At 36.5% G+C, this 16,555-nt stretch overlaps 1 protein-coding gene across 4 annotated transcripts in view; it reads left to right on the top strand.

Annotated features, from left to right (window-relative positions):
* The window catches only part of ARB2A (ARB2 cotranscriptional regulator A), a 485,440-nt gene that overhangs the window by 264,075 nt on the left and 204,810 nt on the right, over positions 1-16,555 (top strand). For 3 of the 4 annotated variants that reach the window (XM_060235692.1, XM_060235691.1, XM_060235693.1), the window contains exon 8: positions 8,650-8,769. The exons of the other annotated variant lie outside the window; for it this stretch is intronic. In XM_060235692.1, the coding sequence (XP_060091675.1) occupies positions 8,650-8,769 (120 nt within the window). The remainder of the gene's footprint in view (positions 1-8,649; positions 8,770-16,555) is intronic. 4 annotated transcript variants of the gene reach the window in all.

Genomic DNA, 16,555 nt, shown 5'->3' on the forward strand with positions numbered 1-16,555 from the left:
CACCCTCCCAGCGCCCTAGGCAAGTGCCTAGTTTACCTAGAGGGCAAGCCATCCCTGATCCAAAAACTAAATGAAGTATGTTGAGATAATTAAAGTACTACAGAGATTACAGTGAGAGCTTAATCAATTCTAATTGAAAAAGTTTGAATGGTTCAAATACTTTGGTGAATTAGCTATGTAAGACACCCAAGTTTGGACCTGAAAGCTTCTGAATGCTAGAAAAGTGATGAATTCTCAGGGCAGTGTTCAACAAATACATACTGCTGGGACTAAAAGAGCTATTCTAAACACTGTATTTTGATCCAGAACACTGGATGTAATGAAAGCTTCTTTTTAGATGTCTCTATAGTAAATTACATAGTTTGGAATAGAAGTGTTATGTACAGAATTTACAGAATTTTACAGAATTTACAGAATTTTAACTAATGTACAGAATTTTAAATAATTATTATTAATTTCTTTTATAGCTAACTAATTTGCATATTATCAAAACTTCAGTGAAGATACTTTTAAAGAAAACGTAATTCATTAAACTAATGTTACTCAGTGTTTGACAGACAGAACAAGCTGAAAAAAGTTCATTAGATCAAAGCAGTAGAAAAGTTGCTTCAGATCAACATGGCTGCCCACTTGGATCTAAGTTCGTTAGGTGTTTGGATCCCTTTTCCTATGAGGAAAGGCTGAAGAATCTGGGACTTTTCTGCTTAGAAATGAGAAGACTAAGGAGGGGTATGATGGAGGTTTATAAAATTATACACAGGATAGAAAGAGCAGACAAAGAAAACCTTTTTTCCTCTTCCCAAAATACAATTCAGCGGCACCTAATGAAGCTGATGAGGGGTAGATTCAGGATGGACTAAAGGATATACTTCTTTAATCTACAGATGATTTAAAGATGGAATTTGCTGATAGAAGATGTGGTGATGACCACATGCATAGATAGCGTTAAAAGGGAATTAGACAGATTAATTAGGTGTATAAGTGCCTGCTAGCACTGATGATTAAAGAGAACCTCCACATTCAGATACAGTAAACCTCTGAATACCAATACCAGGAGGCAATATCAGACAGAATTTTAGCCTTGATACCCTGTTGCTTGCCCTCCAAGGTAACTGATGGCCACTGTATGAGACAGGATGCTGGTCTAGGTGGACCACTGGTCTGATTCTGCAGGGCTGTTCTTTTTTTTTTAATTTAAAATAAGCTTTATTGAGTTTTAATATTCTAGTTACATCCAAAGCTATGAGATGGAAGTTTCAAGCTGCTTACACCACATAATTTCAGATCCTCTAAAAGCGAAGATCTTTGTTTGTATACATACATGACAAGCTTATTAATGACAATAACCAGTACAAACTAGTAAACAAATAGAACAACTAGAACAATTACATTTGTTGGCAACATTAAACCAATTGTACAGTTGATTTAGTTAAAGAAAAGCAGGAATACAGTTAAATATATAGACTCATATGCACTTAATAGAAAGCAAAGCCTAAGTACTTATGCGGTACTTTGAGCTCAGGTATTTGATTAGATTGTATAAACTCAAAAAAACCAAACCATCTTTCTAGAAATATGTCTTCCTTGTTTCCAGAAGAATCCATTTTAACTAAATTTGATGCCATTTTATTTATTTATTTATTTTAACCATCACGACTATATCCCATATCGTTGAGTACCATTTACGGATTGAGGGGACTGCCTTAGATTTCCACATTTTAGCTAATAACGATTTAGCTGCCAAAAGAAGTAAAGAAGTGATTTCTTTTCTAGTGCTAGGTACATTGTGGCTGGACCAGTTATTTAGCAGAATCGATTCTGGGGTCAAAGGAAACTTAACCTGTACAATTTTTTCAATAATGGATATGACCTGCTTCCAAAAATGTTGAATTTGTGTACATTCCCACCAACAATGCGCTAATGTACCCCTTTGCTTACAGCCTTTCCAACAATATGGGTTAGATGATTTCTTAGCATAGTACAATTGCAAAGGAGTCCAGTACCATCTGGAATATAATTTAAACTGCAATAGTCTCAGATTTAAAGATACTGTGTGAAGTAGTTTTGATGCCCAAATATTGACCCAACTTTCTTCCGAAAGCATATTTTTGTAATCTTTATTCCATGGGTTTTGTATTGCTGTAGTCTTTTGCCAATTTGAATAACTGTCTTGTAAATTATAGCTATTAAACCTTTTACTTTGGGTGTGTGTGATGACAAAGCTTTTTCAAACGCGTTTAAAGGCCTACACACTGAGAGATAATGTTTGGATTATGTAAGAAGTGATGAATTTGATTATATTGCAGCCAATGTGAAGAAAAATTATAACGTCTTACCAATTGATCTTACGAGAGCATTTTATTATTTTGGCATACTTGCAACAATCTAAAGATACCTTTTCCCCTCCATGCTGAGAAGGAACGAACATCCCTGCCAGCAGGGAACCATGATTGGCCTAAAAAAGAGGCTATGGGAGATACTCCAGGTACAAGTATATGGCGGTATTTATCCCAGAGTTGCAAAGTGTGGGAAAGATAGGGATTAGAGGTTACATAGTGCGGTCTGTCTTTGGGAGAGTTCCAGATAGTTTCGTGTAATTGGTCGGGGAGAAGATATGACTGTTCAATATGTACCCATGCTCTGTCTCTGAGGGGAGATGCATAATAAACAATATTTCTTAACTGTGCTGCAATTTTCTAAAATAGGGAGAGCCAAACCTCCCATGTCTAAGGGTTTTGTGAGAACTGGATAAGCCACACGATGTTTTTTATGATCCCACACATAGTCTAGCAGAAGATTTTGCCATCTTTTGAAATCTTTATGTGACATGGCTATAGGCAAATTTTGAAAAAGAAATAAAAACCTTGGCATTATAAAGACCTTAATTTGTTCCACCTTTTCCAACAAAGATAAGTGTAGTTTGTTCCAGGTATTCAAATTGTTTTTTATAGATGTGATGAGTGGGTCAAAATTGACCTTAAAGATATCTTTAAGTTCTAGTGGAATCATTATGCCGAGGTGTCGTAAGTACTGATGTTACCCATTTAAAAGGATATTGGGTCTTAAGATGGGATTCAAGTTTGCCTGATAGATATATAGGATAAACTTCAGATTTGATAAAGTTTATAGTAAAACCTGAGACTTGTTTGAATTTTTCTATAGAGCTCATTAACTGTGCCAGTGACTCAGAGGGATTAGAGCAGTAAAAAACTGCATCATCTGCGAATAGGCTGTTTGTGACAGTCAGGGCCGATTTGGATTCCAGTAATTTGAGGGTTGGTCCTAATTGCATGAGCTAGGGGTTCAAGGGAAAGAGCAAATAAAATAGGGGAGAGAGGGCAGCCTTGTCTAGTCCCCCTGGAAAGCACCCAATCTGGTGACCTGCAGTTATTCACTGCAATACGAGCTTTGGGTTCATTGTAGAGGGCATTAATAGAGTTTAAAAAGTTGGGACCAAAGCCCATGTGCTGTAAAGTTGCTTTCAATAAAGGGATTTCTACTTTATCGAAAGCCTTTTCGACATCAAGGGACAATAAAATGGAATCAATTTTTTTAAGTTTACAAAAATAGATAACATTGAGTGACTTTCTAATATTGTCTGAAATTGATCTGTTGGGTATAAACCCAGCTTGGTCAGAATGCACATAAATGGAGATTATTTTATTAAGTCTGGCTGCTAATACTGATGAAAAAAATTTTAAATCATGATTTAAGAGGGATATTGGGCGATAAGAAGCTGTGTTCAATTTGTCTTTACCAGGTTTATGTAAAACGATAATCTTCGCCTCTTTCCACGTTTGTGGAATACACCTATTCTGCATAACATTATTGCAAGTATCAACTAAGGGTTGTATTAAAGAGGGCAAATTTTTTTTGAAGAACTCTATAGGTAGTCCATCTCTACCCGGGGCTTTGTTATTTTTCATGTTGGCAATGACTTGTTGAACCTCAAAAACTAATCGGTTGGTCCATGAACTTAATATGTTCCTCTGACAATTTGGAGCCAAAGTTGATATCTCTTAAATAATTAGTAATTGAAGATTGATGTGGGTTAGAGGAGGTATATAAGTTTCGATAATATTGTACAAATTGTTCAATAATTTCTTTTGACTTGTTAATTATACTACCGCAGGGAGATTTGATAGAATGAATTATATTAGAAGTTTTTTTCTGCATTACTCTGTGTTTCAACAATCTGAGATATTTTGGAGTTTTAGTAAGAAATTTTTGTTTGTCATATCTTAGTTGCTTTTGAATATGTGATGTTTCTAACAAGTCTAGTTTTTTCCATTCCTCAATGTTTTTTTACCTCCAAATTTGGAGTGCTTAATTTCTAAGTCTTTAATTGTGTTTTGCAGCTCTGAAATCACTTTTTGTTTTTCTTTTTTATAAAATGAGGCTTGAGCTATGAGGTGACCTTGAAGAACAGCTTTAAAACGTCCCAAATTGTCTGCTGAGGGACTCCACAGTCAGTGTTATTAAACTTAAAGTACTCCACAATTTATTTTGTGATATCTGCACAGATGCTGTCCTTATTCAATAGAGAGGTGTTCAAATTCCAAGAGGTGTATGAGAAATCTGGCTTGCCAACATTAAAATTACAAGTGACCCATGAATGGTCTGAGACTGTACGCGATCCTATATTTACATCTATTAAATTGTTCAGCAATGAGTTAGAGAAGAGCAGATAATCAATGCAGGAATAAATATTGTGTGATGCAGAGTAAAAGGTATATTCTTTTACACCGGGGTTTTTCACCCTCCAAACATCAAATAAGTCATTCTGCTTAAATATATTGTCCAAATCAGAACTTGTTTGGGGTATATTAATTTTTTTGTATGTTTTGTCCATCTTTGAATCCACAATCATGTTCAAGTCACCTCTAATAATGAGGTCTCCACTTCTAAAGTCTGAAATAAGCGTCAAAGTATCCTTTATGAAACCTACTTGATTACAGTTAGGTGCATATAGAGATGCTGTAGTGATAGGTGAGCCGTCCAGGTCACCCTTCAGAAAAATATACTAACCTTTAGGATCTGTAGAAATTTGTTTACATTGAAATGGAATGTTCTTGGAGATCAAAATGACTACCCCTCGCGCTTTTGAAGAGCCCGGCGCCTGAAAGCATTGTATGAATCAGCTAGATTTAAGGACGTAAGGTAGTGTTTTCTTAAGGTGTGTCTCCTGTAAACACAAGATGTTAACACGTTCTTTAAACATTATGTTGGCAATACTTTTAGATTTTATAGGGCTATTTAATCCTTTGCAATTCCATGTGGTCATTTTAAGAGCGCTAGACATTATAATTATATATATGTATATATGTATATAGAAAAGATACAGTTCCGAAGGTACACTTAAATTCAACTGTGCAAAAGTTTCCAAATTTGAACCCTTTATGAATGAGTCCACTTAAACAGAACAAAAATTTATTAAACACTCAATACAATCCCCGTAAACAGAGGATAAGTTTCAGACCTTAAAACAAGTCTGTATAAAGGGATGCCAAGAAAATGATACCTACTTTGAAACCTTTATAGTAAGCAACTTGGGGGGAAACTACTGAACTGTTGCTGAAAAACCATCTCTCCCTTTAGTTAATATTGGAAGCATAAAATAAATTTAAAGTGTATTAAAGGTTTTAGAAGCACCTGAAGGTATAAGTTTGCAAAGTCTTGAGCTTTATAACCAAGTATATTATGGTCTGAACAACATTACCAAAGATATAAGCAATATTAAAATAATGTGCACATATTTGTTAACTAGTCCAAAATAGTGTACTGTAGCACATACTCTTACATGACCGTACATTTGTCCAGTCTGATATTGCTGCACTGATATGGAACTATAGAGGTTAGCATAGAGAGAAATATAAAAAAAACAGTAATGACGCAGGTATCTAAGACTAAGGTGGAGTTGAGATGATTACCATTACATTATGAACTTTTTGCATGAGGTACGATGGCTAAAAATTCATTGCTTTAAATACCACCAAATAATAATAGTAGGAATGAAAAAAAGCCTAGTGTACATGCCAGTATCAATGCATTTACCCAACTGCACCTCAAAAGGGAGAAATAATAATACTAATAATAAAGAAACTTATTCTTGTATTTTACAATCTTTTTTGTAACGAAAAAACCCCATGAACTCAATATGAATAAAACATATTAAAGCTTATAAGTACTTATATAAACTTTAGTCTATGTATAAGTTTGCTATTTAGTGGTTCTTAACATCTGGTATACTATAACAACAAATAAAATTAAAATTCATGTTGACATACAATTCCCTCATATAATTACTAACATATAAATTCATTTTGACAATCATGTTAAACTAAGTGTAGCAGCATTCATACATTATAATCAAAAACACACACACCACACAATACAAACAACTAATACATACACATACTGATAATTTATAACTATATTACAACTAAGTTGAAATTCATTTTTGATCTAAGCATTACTTAAAATGAATTAATATTGGGGATTATTATTTATACCTTAACCTCTTATACTTTCACACATCATTCAATCTACTAAACAACCTAACACTCACTCATGCCATTATTTAGAATTAATATGTGATTAAACGCTCATGCACTCCCTTACAACTAAAGTACTTTACCACACTAACAATCACACCAACATACAGCCAAACAGACCATTGAACTCTATGCGTCTATGTTGAACTCTCCTACCCTAAGCAAAACATTAACAGGTTATTTAATATGAAAAAACAAATACTTCTCCGTCCATCAAAATGTATTGATCAATAAGCAAGAACAAAATGAGTCTTAACAGCGGAAATCTTCTTACACTCCGCTTGAGTAACTTTCACATTCAGAGCTGCTAGCAGCACTTTGCCAGTTAGACCGTCTGAGGCTTGAAAAATAGATCCGTTTTTATATACAATGATGTCAGAGACGGGGTTCCATCAGAATTTGATTTTATTTTCAAAGAGTTTGCTGGAAACCAAGTTTAGCCGATGACATTTAGACAGGGTTTCTGGGGATAAATCCAGCAGCAATAACACACACTTCCCATCAAAGGAAATCTCCCATTGTCTTGCCTCCCTCATAATGGCGTCTCTTTGTGCTGATGAGATGAGCTGCACTAAGATGTTTCTAGGTCGCCCCCTACGTGCAGACACCATAGATCCTGCTCTGAAAGCATTTATAACTGACATCACTACATCTCCATGGGCGGGAAACATTTTTTTGAGCCAGTTTTTTACAAAAATAAAAGTCGAGGCACTTTCCTTTGGTGACAAGGGCTGGAAGAAGGCCGGCCATGGCACCAAGTACTTGCCTGGCAGCTCTGCGGGGGGGAAAGAGAGAGGTAGGTTATCAGAGAAGGAGGAAGAGAAGGGATGGGGGCAAGAGGCATGGGATAGATTGATAGATAAGGGAAAGGGGAGAAAGAAAGGGAAGTTTGCTAGAAGAAGAGGGAAGGAAGCAAAGACGGAGGAGGGATTCACCCTCTCCACTAGTTTCTTGCAGGTCCCCACTTGTCAAGAATAACATTCTTTGACGTTTTATATTCTGTTCTGTGTGAGATATTGATGTATAAAACCACCACATCCATAGTGGTTGATATAGTGTTCTCTATAAAACTGTTAATGGATTGTATTTTACTTAGGAAACTGGTAGTATCATAGAAATAACTGGGTGTGTTGTTGACATAGGTCTAGAGGGCAGAGACCGTTTAGCCAGACACTCCTGCAAAGATGGAAGTCACTGAAGTCTTAGTATAATTTTTATGGGATTTTCTTCCTGGTGATCTAGATAATAGTTACCATTGAAGTTTCTCTAAGTGATTTTTTTGCTGCCATATAAGTGAAGATATAAATTGTATCCAAATATGAAATTATCATGGTTGAAAGTAAAGTGGAAATGCTCTGCGATTAGGCTTGTTATGGCATTATCATGGTTTTCCAATGCTCAAGCTCAAGAATTTTCTGAGAAGAATATTATATTCAGGTCAGAATCTGGGGGCCAAATATAATCTCTGAAAGAATTATTCAATTATGTGTTTGTGTGGCAGTCCAGTCACAGCTAGAGATGTCAAGGTCTGGGAGGGGGGGAACAGGGGAATCCTCCCCCCCCAGTGGCCTCAGAATTTCTGGAAATTTTACACCTATAGTCACAGTAGAATAATTTTTAAGACCTTTTTATTTTCAAGGCTGAGTTAAGCATGTGCTAGATTGTCACTATTGAACTTAATTTTTTTTGTTTTAAATAGTTTTAAAATGTTGTATTGAATGCATGGGATATAGAGAGAAAAAAATCTAAACAGTAATAAATAAAGATTACATATAGACTAAAATGACTTAGTTTTATGCTTTAAAATGAACTATTGCAGTGACATCCAGTTTTGCAGTATGTATCATTTAGAATATTCTGAACCTTTCTTAATGTATAATTTTGGAATATATCTGCATATTCTTGATCCGTTTTCTTAATTTTCCTCTTGATTGTGGTCTTGTTTATTAGTGACTTGGGTAGAAACTTTCTTATTTACCTTTTTGAGGCACTAAGGTGTTATATTTGTTTTGCAGCATTTATAGTCTGCTTTTCTCAAGAAGACTCAAGATGGATAATAAGCATAATCATAATTAGTGTTACTTTCTCTTTGTAGGAAAATGGCTCTCCTGAAGAACATGCAATTTATGTATGGGATCACTTTATCTCTCAGTCTGCAGCTGAAAATGTATTTTTTGTGGCTCATAGTTATGGTGGCCTTGCATTTGTCGAATTGGTAAGTGTTGGGTTCATAATTGCATATTTTCCTCTGATTGTCATATACTTGCAAGAGTTAAACATAACTTTCTCTTTTGAAAGGATATGGTCAGAACTGTCTCTCACTTGGAATATTCTGGGTATGTTAACTCACGTTCTCCTCTGCTAATTTAAAGTTCTCATACAATTCCTCAAAGTAGCAAGTTGAAGTTGTAATTCTGTCCCCTACTTGTAATTCTGTCCCCTACTGAAGATTTTAACTCAAATGAGAGGGAATGTTTGGGAGAACTATTGATGGTGTAACGTAAGTGAGCTTTTTTAAAAAAGGAATAGGAACACTAAGCCTACATATATGGGGCATCTCCTCTGCTGCTCAAAATTTCACTAAATTGAATTGGGTCCTAATGGTAAATATGCAAAGTAGTTTTAATTTCTGAAATTAATTTTTGGTAAAGAAAAGCCCTTGAGGGGACATTTGGGGCAGTGAGGGTAGGTATGGGAGAAGATATCGAATTCTTCCACAGCTTACCATTTTTCCGTTATAAATAACCTCCCCAGCTGCTTTTCTCCATAAGCAATTCCAGTATTGTGATTGAAAGTCTAATGATGCATTTAGACTGTCCAAAGAGAATAAATAATTTGGGTATGGGTGGGATTGGGGGGGGAAACAGTGGTCAGTGCTGAAAGGGTTAAGTAACAGAAAGCTGTTTCTGTACTGGAGATCACCATCTGAGTCCACTTGCGGAGAGGGCGGGATATAAGTCGAACGTAATAAATAAATAAATCTCCAAAAGCAGCTATTCATTTCAAGAAACCCTTGCTTTGATTCGTGCATTTGCATTGAATGTATAGTTAGCTCCTCAGGCAGCTGCCACTAATTTCACTGAGGCTTTGATGGGAGATCAGTTAAATTGGTAACTTTAAACTGAACAAGTTATGGGTTTTGAATATAAAACTTATTTGTTACTTCCCAAACATGCATTAGAAAGTCATAGTTTATTCCCTCTGGTTACAGTTGGTCAAAAGGATCAATACTAAGTTGTGGAAGAACTAAACATGTTTAGTTTTTTTAAATAATCGTTTTGGACCTATAGATATCCAGTAAGATTAATGTACAACAAGTTTTATATAAATAGATGGGAAGCACCAACTGAGCACTTGGCTTATAAAATCTAAGGAAAGGTAGTGATCACTGGGTGCTTAGAAACATTGAGTACCTGAATTGAAACAGTGAGTACCTGACAGGAGGCACACATATATTGTATGTGGTAACCTGTACCTGAGAACAAAGTAGCAAGCGAGGTGTGGCTCCTGGACATGATAACAGCTGCTAAAATAAGTGTGCACAGTTCAGCAGTTATCACTGTATAAACTATTATTAAGTCTTATATCCTTTGGCTTCTGTGTGATTGAAAAGTTGTGACACTCTAACAGGGGTGGACTGGCTATTTAATTTACTGGAAAAGTTGCTGGTGGGATGCTGCCCTGGAGGACTGATGGTAGCCAGTAGTAAGCAGAGACAACCCCCCAGCAGCTCCACCGTTGCAGAAGTTGTTTGGCTCAGGCCCTTCAGCAGGAACAATGCCTGGTGTCAGCTCACCCCTTGCTGGTTTACCCCTTGCCATGTTCAGGTATCTAGGTGGAAGGAAAGGATTAGAAAGAACTTTTTGTTCCTTTCCCAAAATGGCATAAGGCAGCTTCCTCTTTTTGTTTGTTTTTACAAAAAGCAAGATACACTGTTGCTCCAATAGTGAGTTATGTATCATTGACAGAAAATAGAGAATTATTGTTCCAAAGGGTAGCCATGTCAGTATGTTGCAGCAAAAATAAAACAAAAGTCTTGTGGCAGCTTAAAGACTGTCATGTTTTATTCCATCATAAGTTTTTTGCCCATTTCCTCAGATACAATTATATTATTGTTGGAGCTTCAGAAATATTTGGTTGACATGGCCACATTTTATCACTATCTAAGCCAAAGAAAGTTGCCTACTCAATGCAAGTGCTAAGAATTATTATTATTATTATTATTATTATTATATTTACATTGCATTTATGAATCGCCTCATCCCAGCTAATGCCAGGCTCTAGGTTGCCAGGCTCAGGAATATTTGTTGAATAAGAAAAATGCAACAAAATATTATGATGATTGATTGATTTCCCAAAATTAATACCACAAGAAATACACATAAAATCAATAAAAATAGTAGTTTAAAACAGTTGCAATAAAACATTTCTCTTTTAAAAATTATGTAAGTAGCACACCTTTGTAGATGATGCAAACTGATTTCCCACCCTATTGTAATGGTAATTGATCAAAAACTGGGGAGGTAGCATGAAGGCTACAGTCAGGAAGTACACCTTTATATTTGTTACTTTTTAATTTTAAATAATAAACTCAAAAGTTTGCCTGAGGAATCAAAATTTGAAATGATTGAACTAAAGTGTCTTCCCCCCCAACCTTTCCCTGTCACTAGCTTGAGATAGCATGGGTAACAGATGACCAGTGTGTCATTCCCATTTTGCTTGTTTCTCTTGTCATGCTGGTGGATAGTTCTCCACTTTTGTTCAACTTTAGTATGAAGCACACAGATGTTTCAGAACAAGGTTTGACTTCTGACCTTGGGGCTTCTAGGGTCAGGGTACTCAGAGCCTGTGAAATTATCACAAGCAGAGCTAAAGTTTTTTTTTTTTCCTATTGCAGGAAGTAAGCAGTAAGTAAGAAGTTAAAAAGGAGCTTTGTCAGATAGACAAGATGGTTTTAGTAAGGGTCAGGTTACATAGTCTGCTGTGTCTGCAGGAGGTGTATGCATAGGAGGAAGAATATGTAACTGTTGGCACAACATGTATCTATTGCATATATTTAATTGAATAAAGACTGAGGATTAAGAAAAAGTTTATGGAAAAGTTTTAACAATGTAAGTAATGAATTATGTGCTGTCCATATAAGCAAACTTTATGTACTAGTTATAGCAAACTATTAGTTCTTTAAAAATTAGGAATATTTGTTGAATAAGAAAGATGCAACAAAATATTATGATTGATTGATTTCCCAAAATTAAAAACAGTGGGTTGCACCTAAGGTCTATGAATGGAGGGCATTCATGAAAGTAAATCTATATCGTCTTCTCCTTTTCCCACTAGTTCCATAAGGCTACTCTTGGGCATCGGTGTATGTGTGTTTCTCCTGAATAATAAGTCATACAGATAGATCCAAGTGGGCAGCCGTGTTGGTCTGAAGCAGTTGAACAAAGCAGGAGTCAAGTGTACCTTTAAGACTGACCAAGTTTTATTCAGAACGTAAGCTTTCATGTGCTTTCTAAGCACACTTCATCAGACGAGGGAATCGGGTATAGTTGACTGAAATACATGCAGTTTGTTGATTAAGAGGGCAAACTGATTGTGATCACATGGTAAAACAGTGTGGCTTGGCCATTTGGTCCAGATAGGCATAAAAGGTAATAAAGGTTCCTGCCAGTTGGTGTTTCTGCAAATCTAGGTAAATCACAAAAAGACATGTATTTCCTAGTTGTAGTCCACCTAATTTAATAGATTGATGTTGATAAGTAAATTAGGTGGACTACAACTAGGAAATACATGTCTTTTTGTGATTTACCTAGATTTGCAGAAACACCAGCTGGCAGGAAACTTTATTACTTTTTATGGCTATCTGGACCAAATGACCAAGCCACACTATTTTACCATGTGATCACAATCAGTTTGCCCTCTTAATCAACAAACTGCATGTATTTCAGCCCATTATACCTGATCCCCTCGTCTGATGAAGTGTGCTTAGAGAGCACACGAAAGCTTACGTTCTGAATAAAACTTGGCTGGTCTTAAAGGTGCAACTTGACTCCTGCTTTGTTCAAATAAGTCATACAGCAAGGGAGAGGCAGCAAAAAAGAAAATAGGATGCCTCCAATTGTTATTTGAGGTTCAAACCTGTACAGATGTGAGAGGAAGCCATTTTGGCTAATTCTTCCTTTTTGTCACAGCCTTCATAATAATCTGGAAAGTTCCCTGACATTGAACACAAACTTTACAGTGGAAAGGTACAGGGTGTTGGTGGTGGAAGGGGGAGGCAGAAGAGGTAGACAAATTCAAAACTAATAAGTCATCAGGCCTGGATGGCATACATCCAAGAGTTCTGAAAGAACTCTAAGGTGAACTTGTGGATCTCCTGACAAAAATATGTAATCTTTCGTTAAAATCTGCCTCCGCTCCTAAGGAATAGAAGGTAGCAAACGTCACCCCCATCTTTAAAAAGGGTTCCAGAGGAGATCTGGGAAATTACAGGCCAGTCAGTCTGACTTCAATACCAGGAAAGTTGGTAGAAATCATTATCAAAGAGAGAATGAGTAGGCACATTGATGAACACAAGTTATTGAGGAAGACTCAGCATGGGTTCTGTAAGGAAAGATCTTGTCTAACTAACCTGCTAGAGTTCTTTGAGGGGGTGAACAAACATGGACAAAGGGGACCCAATAGATGTTATTTACCTTGACTTCCAGAAATCATTTGATACAGTTCCTCATAAAAGGCTCCTTAGTAAGCTCAAGAGTCATGAAGTAAAAGGACAAGTCCTCTTGTGGATCAAAAACTGGCTAATTAATAGGAAGCAGAGTGAGTATAAATGGGCAATTTTTGCAGTGGAAGATGGTAAGCAGTGGGGTGCCGCAGGGCTTAGTACTGGGTCCCATGCTCTTTAACTTGTTCATTAATGATTTGGAGTTGGTCGTGAGCAGTGAAGTGGCTAAGTTTGCAGATGACACTAAATTGTTCAGGGTGGTGAAAACCAGAGAGGATTGTGAGGCACTTCAAAGGGATCTGTTGAGGCTGGGTGAGTGGGCGTCAACGTGGCAGATAAGGTTCGTTGTTATCAAGTACAAAGTAATGCACATTGGGGCCAAAAATCCTAACTATGAATACAAGTTAATGGGATGTGAACTGGCAGAGACTGACCAAGAGAGAGATCTTGTGGCCGTGATAGATAACTTACTGAAAATGTCAAGACAGTGTGCGATTGCAATAAAAAAGGCCAACGCCATGCTGGGAACTATAAGGAAAGGAATTGAAAACAAATCAGTCAGTATCATAATGCCCCTGCATAAATTGATGGTGTGGTCTCAGTTGGAGTACTGTGTACAATTCTGGTCACTGCACCTCAAAAAAGATATTATAGCATTGGAAAAAGTGCAGAAAGGGGTAACCTTTCCCTATGAAGAAAGGTAAAAATGCTTGGGGCTCTTTAGCTTGGAGAAACATCGACTGCAGGGTGACATGATAGAGGTCTACAAGATTATGCATAGGATAGAGAAGGTAGATAAGTACTTTTCTCCCTCTTTCACAATACAAGAACTCGTGGCAATTCAACAAAATTGCTGAGCAGTCAGGTTAGAACTGATAAAAGGAAGTACTTCTTCACCCAAAGGGTGATTAACATGTAAAATTCACTGCCACAGGGTGGCAGCGGCTACAAGCATAGACAGCTTCAAAAGGGGAATTGATAAGCATATGGAGCAGAGGTCCATCAGTGGCTATTAGCCATAGCTTATTGTTGGAACTCTCTGTCTGAGGCAGTGGTGCTCTGTATTCTTGTGGGGGGCACAGTGGAAGGGCATCTAGCCCCACTCTTGATGGCATTTGGATTTTTTGGCCACTGTGTGACACAGAGTGTTGGACTGGATGGGCCAATGACCTGATCCAACATGGCTTCCCTTATGTTCTTTTTCACTTCTACAAACTTTTCCTGCATTTGTGGTAGTTTGAACCCTGTCAACTCTTTCCTAATGTTTAATGTCTACTAGGAAGCACACACCTTATTTGTTATGGAAGCCAATACAGTCATTTTGGAAGTGACTTATGAAGTGACTGAACAAAATACAAGTCTAGTAGCACCTTTAAGACTAACAAAGTTTTATTCAAGGTATAAGTTTTGTGTGCATGCACACTTCTACAGATACAGTGAAATGAAAAATTCTGAAAAATTCTTCAGATAAAATGAAACAGCTCTTGCATATTCGTAGGTGGTGAGCCGCAAATTAGCGTGCATCATAATGAAGATATTTAAAAGATTCAAGGACCATCCAGGACTAACAAGCTTAGTTAATATGCTCACAATTTGTTTGGATTTAATTCCAGAAGAAAACATAATGAAGCAAATAAACATATCAAAAATTGGAGATTGATACCCTTCTTACTCATGGAATGAGAGTAATTAACTGAGACCCTGTTGTTATGCTTCAACTCTGTCTTCTCACGCATGGAGGTAATAACTAATAGCATCCGTTTCTTGCAGTGTCATGTCTCCTCTGTCCCCAAACCAGAGAAATATATTCCTATCTATGATCCCAAATCACATTACAGTCTACTTTTCATTAAATCACTATTCCAATCTACTATTCCCAATAAGGAATACAATAAAATAAAGAGGATGTAAGAACTGAATGAGATTAGCATATTTAGTAAGATAAGAAACCAATATTCCTGTTAAGTCCTAGGAGGTTCATTGTTCCGAGTGTTCCAAGAGCTAGGCGCTGGACCAAAATAGGGGAATCAGGCTCATTTTTGAGCATTCAGGGTTTCATAACCTAATCTAATCTAATGGGTTTCATAATCTAATGAACATAGCTTTCTAGTTGTTGCTAACCACAAAACCAAAGTCTAAACTTTTCATAGTTTCTAATAATTTTAATTGAGCTATGACAAAAATGTAGCCTATAAAGATATATGGGGTAACCCTGGTGGTTGTCATTGTAACTTAAAGCTAACCTAAATTATCTCCAATTTCTCATCATGTAATTATTGCTATGAAAAGCTTCATTTAATTGAATATTGGAGGAGTATAGAGAGCAACTGATTGAGAAATAAATTCATCTGCTACCAGTAAAAGATGTAAAGTTAATGTACAAACAAGCATTGATTAAAGAAAACTTCATGGACATGTGTTTTTATATCATAAAACAAAACATTCTGATTGCAAATGCAGTTTTGGACTGTATAGTGTCCAGATCACGTGAAGTGATGGTATCACTTTACTCTGCTCTGGTAAGACCTCACCTGGAGTATTGTGTTCAGTTTTGGGCACCACATTTTAAGAAGGATATAGACAAGCTGTAACAGGATTGCAATACTTCAGACTTGCATGATGGAAGGCTCCTTATACCGGGGGGGGGGGGACTTTCCAGTGCACATAGAACTAGGTGTTATCGCCTTGATTTCTCTCTGATACATTAATTTTCTATAGGTTGTGTGAGTAGAAGAAATTTACATGAAAGGGTTTTAATAAGAGTTTAAAAAGAAGCTAGGTTGTTTCTGAAAAACAAAATAAAAAATGAGGTTAATATATAAAGTACTATCTTTCATTCTTTTATTTTTTCTTTGTTCTATCATTAGTCTTGCTTCCTTTCATTATATTAAAAACAGTTCTGCTGCATGTGCATGTGGATCTCCTGCATGTGCATGTCAATATATTGCCCACTCTGACTAGCAGCAGCTCTCCAGCTTCTCGTGCAAAGGTCTTTGCTCATCAACTACTATCTAATCTTTAACCTGCTTGTTTAGCAGATGCTTTTATCACTGAGCCATGGCCCCATATGTAACAGGAATTGAATGCTTGGGAATTGAATGCATTGGAGGGGGGAATCTAGAATGAACCCTGTCATGTATCTTGTTCCTTTGTACATTCATGTTATGTCCAAATGGGAAAACTGCTGAATAAATGTGTTCTCCGTTAATTTGTTTTCAAATTTCATTGACATAACTGCAACTGAATCAAATGAATCAGAAATTATCTAGTGAAATTC

Source organism: Heteronotia binoei, chromosome 4, assembly GCF_032191835.1.
Source record: "Heteronotia binoei isolate CCM8104 ecotype False Entrance Well chromosome 4, APGP_CSIRO_Hbin_v1, whole genome shotgun sequence".
Taxonomy (NCBI): Eukaryota; Metazoa; Chordata; class Lepidosauria; order Squamata; family Gekkonidae; genus Heteronotia; species Heteronotia binoei.